The sequence below is a fragment of the Protopterus annectens genome, chromosome 11.part0 (genome assembly GCF_019279795.1).
Source record: "Protopterus annectens isolate FY-2018-M chromosome 11.part0, PAN1.0, whole genome shotgun sequence".
In the NCBI taxonomy this organism is placed as follows: domain Eukaryota; kingdom Metazoa; phylum Chordata; order Ceratodontiformes; family Protopteridae; genus Protopterus; species Protopterus annectens.
The window spans coordinates 498,671,544-498,689,218 of record NC_056745.1 but is presented as its reverse complement, the minus strand read 5'-3'; the positions used below and the strand labels follow the sequence as shown (position 1 = coordinate 498,689,218).

At 43.8% G+C, this 17,675-nt stretch overlaps 1 protein-coding gene across 2 annotated transcripts in view; it reads left to right on the top strand.

The window, feature by feature from the left end:
• The window catches only part of CNOT2 (CCR4-NOT transcription complex subunit 2), a 2,080,381-nt gene that overhangs the window by 1,992,903 nt on the left and 69,803 nt on the right, over positions 1-17,675 (top strand). For both annotated transcript variants that reach the window (XM_044087993.1, XM_044087992.1), the window contains one exon: positions 7,102-7,246. In XM_044087993.1, the coding sequence (XP_043943928.1) occupies positions 7,102-7,246 (145 nt within the window). The remainder of the gene's footprint in view (positions 1-7,101; positions 7,247-17,675) is intronic.

Below are 17,675 nucleotides of genomic sequence, written 5' to 3'. Positions count from 1 at the left end.
ACTTAGCCAGATATTAGTACTGGATCACCCTGAAACGGGTGTGCATGTTCAGAGGGCTTATCTGATTAGCAAATTTAATTTATTAGTATGCAATACTCCGACTCTCTGGCAACAAGTTAAGGAGGTCTTGTCTGATAAGGAACAGAGAGGTCATGAGGTTGCCTTTCTTCACCACTTGTGTTGAGTCTAAACTACATGTGACCACTCATTACAAAAAAAAAAAGAGACAACTTAACTTTAGTCAATGCTTAGGCCTCTCAGTAGTTCCTGGGCACAGCCCCTTTCTCCTAGACAGTCCCCTGAAGCCTATATGAGACTTGTCTCATCTTAAATCTTACTCTTTCTGTTCTTTTAGGTATTTTCAGACTGTTTTGTCATGGTTATGGAAGAAATGAATTGCTTATAAGCCACAGTGGGGAACTCTATAATCTTGAGCACTTGGATTATTTATTTACTGGAGAATAGGTATGCTCTGAAGTTTGTATCTTATCTGAATTATTTGCTCCTTACACATTCTTTTCACCTCAGCAGTGGAAAGAGGTATGCAGTCTCATATAAAACTTATTACGTAGACAGTCGCTTCAAAAGAGAAAGCTTTTATTCAAAAAGGGAGCTAGCAGTGCAGGTTTGGTTCTGTGGTCGCTGAGCAAGTAGATTCAGAGCAGAGACTTCAGAATGTTATGCATTCCACCCCTCTCTCTGTTACAGAAATAAAAAGTTCTCTGTGCTGTGGACATATGAATTAATCTTATCTTTTTTAACTGTCCATTCTGCGCACAGATACTTCCTTTAGTTTAGGATCCTGAACCACTGCTTTTATTTCAGGACCACATTTCAGTGACTTGAGGCCTGCACCTCAGATCTTCATGAAGTCTTACCTCTGTGGTATCTTGCTTCCAGGGACTAGGAATTTCTTTAGGTGCTTTGCATATTTTTCACTTTCTTCGTTCAGCTTTGATAAGCCCCATCTTCAACCCTCCCATGACATTCCTGAGGCTGTACTATGTCTTGGATATATTTGGCCACCCTTTAGCAGTACTCTGTAGTTACCTGCTGCCTGGCAGAGTTGCTGCAGTCTTGTCTGTTTCTTTTACTTTTCTTCAGGTTCTAAGTCTGATGTCAGTCCAGCAGTTCCCTGTGCCTATCGCTGTATGGGACTCTCTTTAGGCTCTTTCTCATTGGATTCAATGTCTTGATGGTCTAGCCTAGACTGTTATGATAACAAATCAAGGTTGGTGTAAGTAGTAGTTAGTGATTCATCAGTACCTTCAGACAGGCATGCCTTATGCACCCTCACAACAGATGTCTTGCTTCTGGGCTGATATTTATGCTTGCATTTCTGTCTGTCTGGTGATTTGATTAGAGAGCTTAACCAGAGTTCCTTTCAAGCAGTAGCTGAAACTATGTTCTATGAGTAGTAGATGTTCTTCGTGTTTCACTGTTGCAGTCATTACATTTGGGTAATCCTGCTGGCAGGTTGCCCTCAGTCGGCCTGAATTCCAAAGTCCTGGGTCCTGCGTCAGCTGCTTTCACCCCTTCCCTGACGTCAGGTCGTCAGTGGTATAAAAGAAGCAGCCGACGACATTTTCTTTAGTATTTCTTGCCGCGCGGTGCCCGAAGCAGCAGCAATTCGCAAGTGCCGGTCGGCCGACTCCTGAGATTTTCGTGTTCGAGTTTCAGATCCGAAGTCTTCAAACCTAACTACCCTGTTGGGGAAACTTTTTTCTTGCTCCAGACCGATGTCAGAAAAAGTAAATAATTGTATTTCTTGTGGAATGCAAATACCTCATAAGGATTTTCATTCTTACTGTATTCCTTGCCTAGGCCCCGATCACAACGTTTCTGGTTGTCGGTTTTGTGCTAGATTTAACCAACGCACTATTAAGCGTCGGAATGATTTTGCTTTAAACTATTTTGGACGCACGTTTAATTATCCAGAAATGTCGTCGGATAGCCATCCGACTACCAGAGTTCACAAAAAACACAAAGAAAAGGAGAGAGAGAGACAACCGAGGCCCAAAACCGATGACGAAGCTTCTCCTAAGCCAGTCGCCGGTTCTCAGTGAGGCGCTTTCGCAGCCTCTGATGCCCGCTACTTTGAGTCGCAGGCCGCTACCGACTCCCACGTGGAGTCGGCCATGCCGCTGGAAACTCAAGGTATTGGAACCTCGGATACTATTCCTTCAGATGGGTCCGGAGCCGCTGAGCAGGCACCGCCTTCTGAGGGTGTATTCAGACCTAAACATCTTTACATTAAACCTACTACAAAGGCAAAGACTAAAGCACCTTCTAAAGCAAAGAAACAAATTCAAGAGCCATGTGGTCAGGCCTCTATGCCCAAAAAACAGATGCTCAAAATGGCCGAAGACTTGATTACCTTGATCAGGGGTTCCCGTCCCCCTCCTGATGAGAGGCCTAGGCAAGAGACTGACTATGAATCTTCAGATCAGATTTCCATTTCTTCTGATTCCTCTTTTGATTAGGAATTTTCTCTTTCCCCCTATGATGATTCTGATGCTGAAGAATCTATTCCTTCAGCTTCTCCTCCAGAGGACTATTCTTTCGGGGAAACCTTGCATACCATGAGGGAGCATTTCCACTGGGAGAGCCAAGATTTTTCAGAATCTAAAAAGAGGCTCAGGGATTTCCTTTTACTTCCTCAACACAGGCCACTAGCCATTCCACCTGTGTTAGACATTTTAGATGATGCATTTTCGGAGTCTAGTCTTACCCCTGACTCCTTACCTCCAGCTCCTGTTAAGCCTGACAGATATTACAGGGTTCCTGACTCTAATAAATTCCTTTTTAAAAACCCTGCTGCAGACCCAGAAACTTTTCACAGGGTCCCAAAGGAGTTAAGGCTTCCGCTGCAAAAAACCCTACCCCCTCTGACAGAGATTCTAGGGCACTGGATAGATGGGGAAAAAAAGGTTTACACATATGCTACCTTGGCTATAAGGGCTTTAAACTGTCAGTTTCATATGCTCAAATATCAGCAACATGTCATGGCATTGCTTAAACAGAAAATGTTGTTAAACTTTGAATGTGCAGAAAACAAGGAAATGCAGGATTTATTGCATGCAGCTGAACAAGTTGGAAAGCATACTTTGCAATGTGGTTTTGATTCTTTGGAGGCCTCCTGCAGGGCCGTAGTTACGGGTTCTGTAATTAGGAGGCATGCTTGGTTAAAGGAACAAAATCTGCCTGATCATGTCAAAGTTAAATTATTAGATGCACCTTTACAGCATGATACTTTGTTTGGTGTTAAGGCAGAAGAGGTGTTAAAGAAAATGGAGGACAAAGCTAAATCTATGCAAACTGTCAAAGATTTTTTACAAGTACAGCCACCTAGGTTTAGTAGACACTGGCCAACAAAGAATTGGTCCTTTCCTGTGTCAGACAGACCTCAAAGGGGCAGATCCCAGGCGCAAGGTTCATACAGGTTAAAGCAGTGGGGTGCTTCTACCTCCATAGTTGGAGAAGACAAATCACAAACATACAGGCAACAGTCCCAATGACTTCTCCCTGCCTGCACCAAGCACTTATCTCCTGGCAGCACCCTTAGGGGGGAAATTAGCACTTTGTTCTCAACATTGGCACATTATAACCCATGACAAATGGGTTCTAAATATTGTATCACAAGGCTACAAGTTCCATTTCCATACCCTGCCAAAGGCAAACGGCTGGCCAGATCTGCCAAAAAATCAATGGGCAGAGGCACAAAAACAAGTCTCGTCCCTCATTGACATGGGGGCCATTCAACAAGTACCATAGCAAGAGCACAGACAAGGATTTTACTCAAGACTGTTCTTGGTACCCAGAAAGGACAAGGACTGGAGGCCAATACTGGGCCTATCTATTCTGAACACATTCCTGGATATTCCAAAATTCAAGATGTTGACTTTGCAGCAGCTTCTGCCTATGCTGGGCAAGAACGCTTGGCTTCTGACTTTAGACCTAAAAGAGGCATACCTGCATGTCCCAATCAGACAAATATGCAGAAGATACCTCAGATTCAAGGCTGGCTCAATGCCTTACCAATTCTCTGCACTGCCCTTTGGCTTATCTACCTCGCCCAGGGTCTTTACAAAGTGCCTGGCACCACTAATTGCATTCTGCAGACAAAGAGGAATACACATATATCCTTACTTGGACGACTGTCTAATTCAAGCAGAGAACAAGGACATTCTTCTACAGCATCTGACGTTTGTGAAAAGACTTCTAACATGCCCGGGGTACACAGTCAACGAAAAGAAATCAAAACTAGTACCCTCTCAAGAGATAATATTCCTGGGTGCAAGCTTAAATACAACTGCCCAGATGGCTTATCTCACGCCAGACAAACAAAGGCAACTGACTACCTATTTCAAAATGCTGGCAACAAAGGCCCAGTTATATGCAAGAAAAATTCTGCAGGCTTTGGGCTTCATGGCATCCTGCATCCTACTAATTCCATATACAAGACTGCATATGAGGAAACTTCAATGATACCTAAAAAGTATTTGGACTCAACATTGCCACAGTCTGGAAACTATGATTACTCTCATCCCTGCCTGCAACAGGAGTTTCGATGGGCAAAGGCTTGTCACCAAAACAAGGGACAGCCATTCACATTACCCCCAGCCAGGGAGACACTAACAACGGATGCATCAGATTATGCCTGGGGGGCCCACATGGCAGGAAGATGCATTCAGGGCACATGGACCTCAAACCAAATGCATCTACATATCAATCAAAAAGAGATGCTAGCTGTTCAAAATGCCCTGACAGCTTTGAAGGACCTACTTCATCCAGGGCAATTACTGATAAAGACAGACAACACCATGGTCATGTGGTATATAAACAAGCAGGGGGGCACACATTCTTACCCCATTTGCAGACTAGCCATGACTTTGTGGGACACAGCATTGACTTACCAAGTACATCTGCAGGCCCAATTCCTGCCAGGAAGGAAAAATACTCTGGCAGACGAACTAAGCAGAAACCTCATGGATCCCCACGAGTGGCAGCTGGATCCACAAGTCTTCAGCATGATAACAAAGAAATGGGGACGCCCGGACATAGATCTATTTGCCTCCCCTCACAACTACCAACTAAAAAGATTCTGCACAAGGATTTCTCACAGACAAGCATGGAAAGTGGACGCCCTATCTTTCAGCTGGAAAAACCTATCAGTATATGCCTTTCCCTCACTGCCTCTCCTCCCCAAGGTACCCCTAAAGGTCAGACAGGAGAAGCCAAAGATGATACTGATTGCCCCAGACTGGCCCCGCCAGTACTAGTATCCAGTACTAAGGAACTTGTCTCAATGCCCAGCTTGGACCTTACCTCAAAATACCTCATCTACTGTCCCAGCAAAACAATCAAATCCTGTACAGCCAACTCAGAGCTTTAAACCTGGCAGCATGGCGAATAATGTAGTCATACAAAACACACCTCTCAGTAAAGCTGTGATGGATGTCATTTTGGAAGCCAGAAGGCTTAGTACTAGAAAATCTTATCCTGGAAAATGGAAGAGATTCTGTGCTTGGAAGCAGGCACAAGGAACAGATACAGCTGTGCCAAATATTCCTCAGATTTTGCAATACTTAACTGAGATGCTGGACAAAGGCCTATCTTTTTCATCTGTTAAAATTCATGCCTCTGCCATTTCGGCTCATTACAATTCAGAGCCACCAATCGTTTCTCATCCCTTATTAAAGCAGTACCTCAGAGGAGCCAAAAATTTAAGGCCTCCAAGGAGATCACCAATGCCTGCATGGGACCTCAATTATGTCTTGGGAAAAACTCAACCTGCCTCCTTTTGAGCCAGTGGCTACTGCTGATATAAAGTTTTTATTTTGGAAAGCAGCTCTGCTGCTAGCAATAACTTCTGCAAGACGAGTTTCAGAGCTACAGGCACTCATGGCTGTGCAACCTTTTATCATTTTTTACCCAGACAGGGTCTCTCTCAGGACAAACCCAACATTTATGCCTAAGGTGGTGTCCAGTGTGGCTCTTAACCAAACTATTCACCTGCCAACTTTTTATCCAAATCCACAGAACAAGGGGGAGAGAATTCTGCATTCTTTGGACGTACACAGACAGCTTAGATTCCACTTGGACAAAACCAAAGTTTTCAGAAAGACAGAGCAATTACTAGTGTCATATGCTGCAGGATCACAAGGATGGGCTATCTCAAAGCAGACTATTCCAAAGTGGATAGGCCACTGCATTCGTTTCTGCTATGTACACCATGGCAAGCCAGTGCTTAAGGGCATTAGGCCACATACAACCAGAGCTGCAGCCACAGCAGCCTTTCTCAGGGGAGTACCTATCAAGGACATTTTAGAGGCTGCTACTTGGAGTTCAATGCACACCTTTACAAAGCACTATCATCTGCCACTCTACTCTAAATCCAGGGCAGGCTTTGCCACTGCAGTTCTGCAGGGCCGCATAGCCGCTCCTAAATGCTTTTTAGCTCCAGCCTCCCAACAATAGCTTTGGGACTCTACCCAAATGTAATGACTGCAACAGTGAAACACGAAGAACATGGTACAGTTGTGTACACTTACCGTAAATGTATTCACTGTTGCAGTCCAGGTTATCCTCCCGCCATCCCCCTTTTCTTCTGACGGAACCTATCTTTCCTTCTCTGATTTATACAACCTATGTGGTGTATTTGCTTGTAGATGAAGGTAAAGTTTATATTGGTGCATGTAATTTTTATATATATAAATTTTGGCTACCCTTTTAGGGGGCACCTGACATCTGGGGCAAGGAAAAACTAAAGAAAATGGCGTTGGCTGCTTCTTTTATACTCCTGACGACCTGACGTCAGGGAAGGGGCGCGACAGCAGCCAACGCAGGACCCAGAACTTTGGAATTCAGGCCGACTGAGGGCAACCTGCCAGCAGAATTACCCAAATGTAATGACTGCAACAGTGAATACACTCGAACATCTACATTTATGGTAAGTGTACACAACTGTACTTTTCCCATGTCGTGTTTGTTGCTTAGACTGTTTTTGTCTGTTTAAGCAATATTTAACCTTTGTAAAAAAAAAAAAAAAAAAAAAAAAAATGAATAATTATATTTTTCTTTACTTCTTCCATGTTTAAGTTTTAACCGTGACTGGAGGTACCACAAAGAAGAAAGGGTGTGGATCACAAGGGCGCCTGGAATGGAACCAACTATGAAGACCAACACGTATGAAAGAGGGACATACTATTTTTTCGACTGTATTAACTGGAGAAAAGTAGCTAAGGTAGCATATATTTTCTGTTTAAGTTAGAGTGCAAAGTTTAAATTAAAACTGACATTTTTATCCTTATTTAGACTTAGTTTATAAGCAGTGGTTCTTATTACAGTCACATATTACTCTGACAAGTCCTATTGATCCCCTTCCAACTACAGCACTGTTTGTGAGAAGTGCCTTGCCTTCTTAACTGTAAGTGTGTTATTTTAGCTTTCTTACTTATGTCTGTTAATTGCAAAGGAAAATCTATTTTCTGGGGGAAAAAAAGTCTGTGGAGCATGCTGATTATGTTCTGAAATGAAGGGGGGAAAAAACAAGGTTCACATGAAAGAACCTAGCTGTTACAAGTTTGCTATAATGAGTTTCTTGCTAGATTTAACTGTTACTTCTCCTTTTCTTCACCATGTAGATGGCAGCCACCCCCAGAACTGTATTTGTGACCCTACTGACAACTTTAAAAGCTGTAATACAGTTCGCATTACCATGCAGAAAACTTTGTGCCAAAGCAAAATGCCTAACAGCTTTCAAAACTGTTGATTGATTAGAGGTGCATGTGTGTGTGTGGATGGGGGAGTGCAAGGTGTGCTGCAGTGGTAAAGCTATTTTGACAGCTTTAGCTGCCACACCTGTGTGTGTATATGTGTGTGTGTATGTGTGTGTATGTATGTATGTATATATATATATATATATATATATATATATATATATATATATATATATATATATATATATATATTAATTATATTATATATAAAAATGCATTGGGGTAGCTAAAACTGTTTTGCAAAAAATTATGGTCGGGTCTCCAGTTGTTGCTTCAATTTAGTCCTGAAGTGGAGTCCAAGAAGTTCACCTTAAGCTTCATTGTCAAGAATACTGTTTTCTTGACATATTACAGACTGGTTGTGAATGTATTTGTACTTTCTACCTTGTTTTCATTCTAGTAACGTTTGTTGGTGCATCCTGCAGCTGTGATTTTTTAACCTTTGCGTATGTCACAGTTTTTCTTCAGTTTTTATCTCTGTTTTCTTTTACAAATAGCCTTTGCATTTGTTAGTATGAGAAGTATGCCACAGATTGTTCAGTGGCTATTCATTTTCAGGTTAATTGGTACTTCCTGAAGCTTTGTTGCCTTTTTGGAGAGAATGCATATGTAAAGACCATTCTGATTGCAGTTCACAAATCATATGTTGTAATCATTTCAACTTGTACCCAAGTAGGAAAGGAAAATATTTAGTATTCTTTAGTATTTTACCCTTTTCAGCTTTCTGCTGCCTTTTTTTCCCTAGACTTGCTCTTTCTTTCTTTTCATGCTTCTATTTTCTCTTGTAACATACAAGCATAGATTGTAACAACAGTTTAGAATCTTTTTCCCACATTGTCTCCCATTTTCCCTATCAGGTAAGGTGCACTTTCTGTTTTTGTCATTTTTTTACCCATCCTTCTTTTCACTTGCCTTGTCTGGCCCATGTATTCTTAGCTTCTAGCAATCATTTTGCTGTTACAGTGTGTTCATAATAAGCAGCAAATAAATGAATAAGTAAAAGGAGACTGTTGCTGTCATCCAGCACTCTTTCTTTGACAATACTTAGTTGTAGTTCCTTGAGCCTTCCCTCTTTTATGTATTCAGTGTGTGTCTTCTTGATGTTTATCATTCACACTACCTTAGTAGCATATGTGTTCTGAGCCTTCACAAATCCATACCGCTGGCCTGTTTGTAGAGCTCAGAATTCCGTCCACTGACTCCCTGTGACAGTGGATCAGTTAAGCCCCTCCCATCAGGGAAAGCCCTAGCCCCTGTCACAGGAAGTCAGTTCTTTTTGTTGTTAGTGCCAGCTGTGGGTATCACACACCTGAATCTCTGCAGCAGCATGCATTGGTGGATTACAACTTCCGGATTCAGATAAAGATCCCTTTTGGAACTTTCCTTTCTGTCTATTGTTATATATGCTTCATTTCTTTCTGTGCTATTTAAAAAATGTATTAACTTTTTAATAAGCTTGCTATTTTCTGGGACTGTTAATTCCTGTGGGAATTCTAACTTACTGCTGTGTTTTTTTTGTATGCTTAAAACGCTGCTTTTGAGCAGTTATGGGGCTTTTCTAAAGTGTTATTATTTGTACTGGGAAATTAAAATTCTATGGTGTCAGATGAATGCAAGGGATGCCTCTTGCATGTAGAGTGACGCGACGATTTAATTGCACCCATTTATCTCCTTCATTTTGAAGTTCTCACAGGAAAATATTGCATTTTTTCACTTTTTTTCTTCATTTATGTGATACATACTACTGTTTTAACACTGTTGTAGCTGTTTTTATTGTTAAATCGCAATTTTACTTCAGACTACATTTTTCATTTTCTGTTGAGTTTTTTTTGTCATTTTTGATATGGAAATTTTTAAGGAAATGCTTATGTATTCTGATTTAAACATTTTCTTATTTGAATTAAGGGCATGTATTTGATTTTGTAGCACTATTTGGAAAAGTGAGGGCAGCACAGTGGCACAGATAGCATTGTTACCTCACAGCAAGAGGTTCTCATCTGTGGTGTCTTCTGTGCGTAGTCTGCATGTCCTGTCTGTGTTCACGTGGGTTTCCTCTGGGTGTTCCAGATGTTCTTCGTTCCCCATTGCTGCAGTCCTAACTATTGGGTATAGTCCGCATCCAGTCGGCCCGAATACCAGAGTATAAGGCTGACGTCGGTCAGGGCGCATTAGACTGACGTCAGTACGTCAGGGTACTAATGCGCATGACCGACATCATATCCCCAGTCTTTTTTGCCGCATGGTCCGATGCAGAAGCAGTTTTGCGAGTGCAGGTTGGCGTTCTGAAATATTTCCGAAACCGGAGTTTCAGACCGAAACAGAGTTGGCTAAGTACCCGTTAGAACATTTTGGTTTTTTCTTGCCTCAGTATTTTACCGGATGTCAGAAAAAGTGAATAACTGTATTTCTTGTGGGAAACAGATACCTCATAGGGATTACCATACCTTGTGTATACCTTGTTTAGGGCCTGAGCACGACGTTGTTGGTTGCCGCTCTTGTGCTAGGTTTAACAAACGCACTATTAAGAGGAGGTTAGACTGTGCCAGGTTAGTGTTTGGGAAGCGTTGCAATTATAAAATGCCGTCGGATGCTCCGACGCCCGCTTCGTCCAAGAAGCGCAAGGACAAAACAGCGAAGCCTAGGGTTGATAAACCGGCAGTCCCGGACGTCGGTTCTTTAGAAGGCTCAGTGGAGCCAGAGGTTTTGCCAGGAGTTTCCATGGAGTCCCAGGCAGAAACTTTACTGTTACAGGATGTGCCTTCTCAGGAGGTAGGCCAGGCTGAGGGGGCTTCTCACGTGACTGTTCTTCCCTCTCTTCCCAAGGTAGTTAGAGCCTCTCCTTCTGTTGCCAAAACTTCTTTGAGAGGTAGGCCTAGTTCAGCTTCAGTGGGGGCTTCTCCTAGCATTTCGGGTTCTGTACCTAAGAAACATATGCTTAAAATGGCAGAAGATTTGATTACTATGATTAGAGGTTCTATGCCCCGCCTGATAAGAGGCCTAGGGTGGAACCGAGTTTGATAGTTTTGAACAGTGTTCAGAGGCTTCAGAGTCTTCTGGAAGACTTACAGGAGTATCCTACTTATTCTGATTCTGATGTGGATGATTCCACTCCTACAGCTTCTCCTCCTGAGGATTTCTCATTTTCAGAGACTCTGCATTCCATGAGGGAGCACTTTAAATGGGAAGGCCAGGATTACTCTGATTCCAGGAAAAGGCTTAGGGAATTCTTGTTTTTACCCCAGCATAGGCCCTTAGCTATTCCTCCTGTGTTGAATGTGGTGGAAGATGTTTTGCAGAGGCTTCCTTGAACCCTGACTCGTTGCCTCCTGCTCCTGTTAAGCCTGATAGGTATTATAGGGTGCCCGAAGCTCATAAGTATTTGTTTAAGAGTCCTAGGGCGGACCCAGAAACTATTTCTCAAGGGCCTAAGGTGTTAAAGCTTCTGTGGTTAAAAATCCTGTTCCCACTGATAAAGAGGCAAGGGCTTTGGATAGGTGGGGAAAGAAAGTGTATACTTCTTCCACTCTAGCCATGAGAGCATTGAATTGTCAGTTTCACATGCTAAAATATCAGAATTATCTCCTTTCACAATTGAAATCTAAGGTGGATGCTTTGGCGGAAGGTATTGAGTGTAAAGAGTTGCTGGATTTGGTTCATGTGTCTGAACAAGTGGGTAAGCATTCTTTGCAATGTGGTTTTGATGCTGTACAGGCCTCCTCGAGGGTGGCTGCTACTAGTTCTGTTCTTCGCAGGCATGCCTGGTTGAAGGATCAGAATTTAGCTGAGCATGTTAAGACTAGGATTTTGGATGCTCCTTTACAGTCTGATGTGTTGTTTGGATCGCCTGTGGAAGCAGTTTTAAAGAAAATGGAGGACAAAGCTAAGTCTATGCAAACTGTTAAAGATAATTTGCAGGTGCAGCCACCGAAGTTTAGTAGAAATTGGCCTGCTAAGGGGTGGACATATCCTGCTTATGATTCCCAGTCTAGGGGTAGGTCTAGACGTGGTAGGGGCAGGGCTCAAGGTTCTTTTAGGCCTAGAACAGGGAGTTCACCTGCTCAGACTTCTGGTGAGGGCAGGGGTCAGTCCTTTCGTAAACAGACCCAATGACCTGTCTTTTCAGCTGCCAGTAGATTCCCGTCTGGCAGCTCCTTTGGGAGGAAGACTGTCTCTTTTCAAAGAAAATTGGGATTTAATTACTCAAGACAAATGGGTGTTGGATATCATTCACCACGGTTACAGATTTTATTTCCATACAATGCCCCTTTCAAAGGCATGCCAGACGTTCCTCCTCCACAAAGAAAAGAGGCTCACAAGCAAGTTTCTCAGTTACTCCAGATAGGGGCCATTCAGCCAGTCCCTGTATCAGAAAGGGGCCTAGGATTTTATTCTCGCCTGTTCCTAGTACCAAAGAAGGGGAACACGTGGAGACCAATTTTGGATTTATCTCTCCTCAACACTTTTCTGGACATTCCCAAGTTCAAGATGTTGACGTTACAACAGCTTTTACCTCTGCTGGGCAAAGATCACTGGATGGTAACTTTAGATCTCAAGGAAGCTTACCTTCATGTGCCTATAAGGCTAAGTTGCAGGAAGTATCTGCGGTTTCGAGCTGGAAATTCTCATTATCAGTTCTCTGCATTGCCCTTTGGCTTATCTACTGCGCCCAGAGTATTCACAAAGGTTCTGGCTCCAGTGATAGCTTACTTCAGGCTTCAAGGAATTCAAATCTATCCTTACTTGGACGACTGCCTGATTCTGGCTCAAGAAAAGGAAGACCTTCTACAGCATCTGGAACATGTCATAGCAGTGCTAAGATGCCTAGGGTATTCTGTGAACGAAATAAAGTCCAGTCTAGTACCCTCTCAAGACATGTGCTTTCTGGGTGTGAGACTGAATACAGCAGCCCAGATGGCCTTTTTAACCCCGGACAAACAAAAGAGTCTATCACTTTACTTCCATCAACTATCTCATCAGTCCGTGCTGACTGCAAGGACAGTCCTTCAAGCATTAGGGTTCATGGCATCTTGTATTCTGGTGCTTCCCAATGCCAAACTGCATATGAGGAAGCTACAATGGTATCTCAAAATGTATGGACACAGCACTGCCAGGATTTGGACACTGTCATTCCAATAATACCTTGCCTTCAAAAAGAATTTTGGTGGTGGGCTCAGGAATGTCACCTAAACAAGGGACTCTCTGTGAGCCGGCCAGAGGCGGAGTCAGATTTTAACGACAGATGCCTCGGACATTGCTTGGGGAGCTCATCTAAATGGAAAGTGGATACAAGACAAGTGGCCTGCCAGACTACAGCATCTACATATCAACATGAAGGAGATGTTAGCAGTCCAGTTTGCATTAATGGCTTTCAAGGAGTTACTTCTTCCAGGGCAGGTGTTGATTCTAACAGACAACACAACTGTCATGTGGTACATCAACAAGCAAGGGGGAACACATTCTTATCCTTTATGCAGGCAAGCAATGATTTTATGGGAGACTGCGCTAAGCTTGCAACTAACTCTTCAGGCAAGGTTTCTGCCGGGAGCACAGAACTCCTTAGCAGATGTGTTAAGCAGACAAATCATGGATCCCCACGAGTGGAAACTGGATCTTCATGTATTTCAAAAATTGACAGTGTCATGGGGAACTCCAGACATAGATCTGTTCGCTTCTCCGCTAAACCACCAGCTGCCACAGTATTGCACAAAGGGGTTTCATCACACAGCTTGGAAAGTGGATGCTCTGTCTTTCAGTTGGAAAAACCTTCATGTGTATGCCTTTCCTCCTCTGCCTCTTCTTCCAAAGGTACTATTAAAGGTCAGGCAAGACAGGCCAAGGATGATTTTGATAGCTCCAGATTGGCCTCGGCAACACTGGTACCCACTACTACGGAGTCTGGTAAGGAAGCCTCCATGGCCTTTACCTCTGATTCCTCATCTGTTATCTCAGAAGGATGGTCATCTGCTCAATGTCAAGCTTCACTCTCTTCATCTAACAGCCTGGCATCTTCTGTGTTGAAACACAGCAGGTCTCAACTTCCTCAACAAGTTTTAAATGTGATTATGGAAGCTAGAAGACCTAGTACAAGGAAAGTGTACGCAGAAAAATGGAAGAGATTTTTATTTTGGAGTACAGCAAAGAATTTGCAGGTTTCTGAGCCTAATTTGAGTGTGGCTCTTCAATACCTTACTGAGTTATTGGACAAAGGTTTGTCCTTCTCTTCCATTAAGATTCATGCTGCAGCAATTTCAGCTCACTATGATTGTGACCCACCATTGTTTTCGCATCCTTTGTTCAAGCAGTTTCTTAGAGGGGCAAAGAATATAAGACCCCCGTAGAGCTCCTACTCCTGCTTGGGATCTCAATTTTGTGTTGGAAAAACTTACTCTACAACCTTTTGAGCCTGCGGCTACTGCTGAATTGAAATACTTGTCATGGAAGACTGCTTTTCTGTTGGCTATTACTTCTGCAAGAAGGGTGTCTGAGTTGCAGGCCCTTATGGCAGTAGAGCCATTTTGATTTTCCATAAGGATAGGGTATCATTACGTACTAATCCTTCTTTTATGCCTAAGGTGGTTTCTAGTGTGGCTTTAAACCAAACTATTCATTTGCCTACTTTTTATGCAGACCCCCAAAATAAAGGGGAAAAGATTTTGCACACTTTAGATGTACACAGGCAATTGCGTTATTATTTAAGCAGGACTAAGGATTTTAGGCAGTCTCAGCAGTTGTTTGTTTCTTTTGCTTTGAGTTCACAGGGCAAGCCTGTGTCAAAACAAACTATTTCTAGGTGGATTGGCTTTTGCATTGCATTTTGTTATTCCCATCATGGTAAGAAGATTCCAGCTGGGATTAGGCCTCATTCCACTAGGGCTACTGCCACTTCAACAGCATTTCTAAGGGGGGTGGCAACTAAGGATATTTTGGAAGCAGCTACTTGGAGTTCAGTGCATACTTTCTCTAAGCATTATCACCTTCCTATCTACTCTAAGTCTAGGGCTGGTTTTGCCACAGCTGTTTTGCAAGGCATGTTGTCAGCTCCTGCTTCTTTATGATTTGCCAGCCTCCCTTACCTCTGCTTTGGGATTCTACCCAATAGTTAGGACTGCAGCAATGGGGAACGAAGAACATAGTACAGTTTTGTACCTACCATAAATGTAGATGTTCGAGGATCCCATTGCTGCAGTCCAATTTACCTCCCTCCTTCCCTCTGTGTTTAGGGGTGGTTGTGTAGGTGAGGTTACATGCTTATATTTTTGTATATATTCTTGTATATATTGTACATATTTTTGGTGCAGGTATTTTGGGCCTTGTCTTTTTAGGATCTTCTGACATCTGGGGCAAGAAAAGACTGAGGATATGACGTCGGTCATGCGCATTAGTACCCTGACGTACTGACGTCAGTCTAATGCGCCCTGACCGACGTCAGCCTTATACTCTGGTATTCGGGCCGACTGGATGCGGACTATACCCAATAGTTAGGACTGCAGCAATGGGATCCTCGAACATCTACATTTATGGTAGGTACAAAACTGTACTTTTCCTCCCACTTTCCAAAGACATGCGTCGTAGGGAGCACTCTAAATCGGCCGTAGGTGTGTGTGTGTGTTTGTGTGCGTGCGTGCGTGCAAGTGTGTGGCATGGAAGAATTACCACAGCAGGGCTAGCCATCTGGTGGTGTAAATCTTGGATCTAGATGAATGTTACTGTTGAAATGACACCCAACCCCATGTGCAAAAATGAAGAAACAAAAATTGCAGGTAGAGGCACTAAAGGTCCATGTAAGCAAACCTTACAAAAGAACAGTAAAAAAAGACATATGATCTTGTAAATCTTTATTCATTCCTTACTGATAGGACTTTGATTCCGTCCTCTGAACCGACACAGCATTTTCCAAGCTCGTGTCAGCCAAAAACTCTCAGCTAAGACCTACACATAATGCCCTTCTCATAGTCTCTTCAGATCTTGTTTGCCGCATTCCTCGTCAGATGTGCCTAGCTCCTCCCTCAAAGCTAAGTGGAACATTTGTGTATTTTGTGTAGTTTTCTCTCAAACCTTCGTTCTTTTTAGTCAGTCTTGCTATTTTCTCCTCTCGCCTGTAACCTGCTTCTATTTCCTACTATCTACCTTTGGTACTTAACCTTTTACCATCGTTGGTACTGTCCCTCCCTTCTACCTTTAGTAGGCCCTCTTTTTACCACTTGTGGTATTTTTAGATACCATCGTTGGTACTCTCTCCTTTCCCTCTTTATCTTTCTCAAAAAAAAAAAAAAAGCAAATCCTTTTTCTCTTTCACTTGTTTCCTTCTGGGTAGTTTTGTTGTCAGTACACTGTGTCAGACAAAGTTAAGTTGGGGTTTAAACAGTGCGACAAGTATGGGCACAAGATGCCCAACTCGGTTGGTCACGCTCGGTGCATTTATTGTTTGGGCGTGGACCATATAAATGCTTCTTGTGACATCTGCTGTAGTTTTCGTAATCGCACTCTAGCAGAGCACAAAAATAAGCTAATCTTGAAAGGTTTAGTCAAAACGCCTTTTTCGGAGGCTGTCTCTGGGTCGGAGGTCTCACCACCTCCTAAAACTAAGAAACACAAGGAGAAACAAAGTCACTTGGTTCCTGCATCCCCGACCATTACGGAACCAAGTCGGCACCAAGCTTCCTCGGCGCAGACTACTTCAGCACCAGGCCCTGTGTCTTCTCCCTCGTTGCCGTCTCTGATGTTGTCTCCTATTTCAGTTCCAGCTTCGGCACCATCGTCTTCGGTGCTGTCCTTGGTCCTGACACTGGCTTTGATGACCATACCCGCTTCGGCACTATCCAAGGCCAAGGTGCCGATAGCTTATTTGACTCCACAGACTATGACCTCAGTTCCTAAGGTTGAACATCTCCCAAGAACCAGATGCTCTCCAACTTATGACCCTTTATCGGGGCACCAGTTTAGCCCCTTTCTTGAAAGACCTGACTGTCTTTCATCAGCCTCTTATAGATCCACCAGGAGCCTTTCTGAACAAGATGTGTGGATTGTGGACCAGCTTCTGGCAGCTAGGGGATTGCCCACCCCAGCTAGACCTTCCTTTCCCTTTGGCACGGAACCCTTCACAGCATTCTCACTTGTTTATCCTCCGGCCTCTACCCATTCCCCGGAGATCTCAGTATCGATGACCACCCCGGAGCATACTGTCTCTGCTCCAACTGCAGAGTTTCCTCGGTCGGCACCGACCTCCCTTGCTGCATCGGCTCCGTTGGAGCCGATACACTCTCAGAGCAGTGTTTGGGCTGTCGGCACTGTGGTACCTAGTCCGGCGCCCTTTTTTTCGCTGGTGCCGTCTATGTCCACGGATCCGACAGCTTCCAGTCCTCCCGGAGCTCCTCACCTGGAGGCGGGCTACTCCAGGCGGGGTGTGATCCTGGTTCCGAGGTTGTCCTTCTCGGTTCTGGGCTCCCATCCTTCCTCAGGCAGGCCTGCTTTCCAGGTGATGGAGAGGGTCCTTGCCTCCACAGGCTTGCAGTCAGCACCAATGGTATCAACACCAGAACCCCCTCCTCTAGCATGCAGCTGTCCCAACCCCCTACTGTAGGATCCTGGGTATGGGAGCCACAAGACCTCCCTTTGAAGGGAACCCTTTCTCCGGAGTCCTCCTCAGAAGGTTCCACTGGGGAGCCACCCCGGAAGAAAAGGTACAAGAGGAAGCACTTTGATTCTCCGTGGTCATGGTGGTGGCCACCAAGAGGGACCTGGCAGAAGATAGTTCCACTGTCCATCCTCTGAACAGGAGTCTCGGGCCATGGACAGACTGGGGAAGTGGATCTATGCTTTCAGCGACCTTTGCCATTCGGTCGCTGAATTATCTGGCACACTTCATTCGCCTACAAAGAGACCTAATTTCTGAAA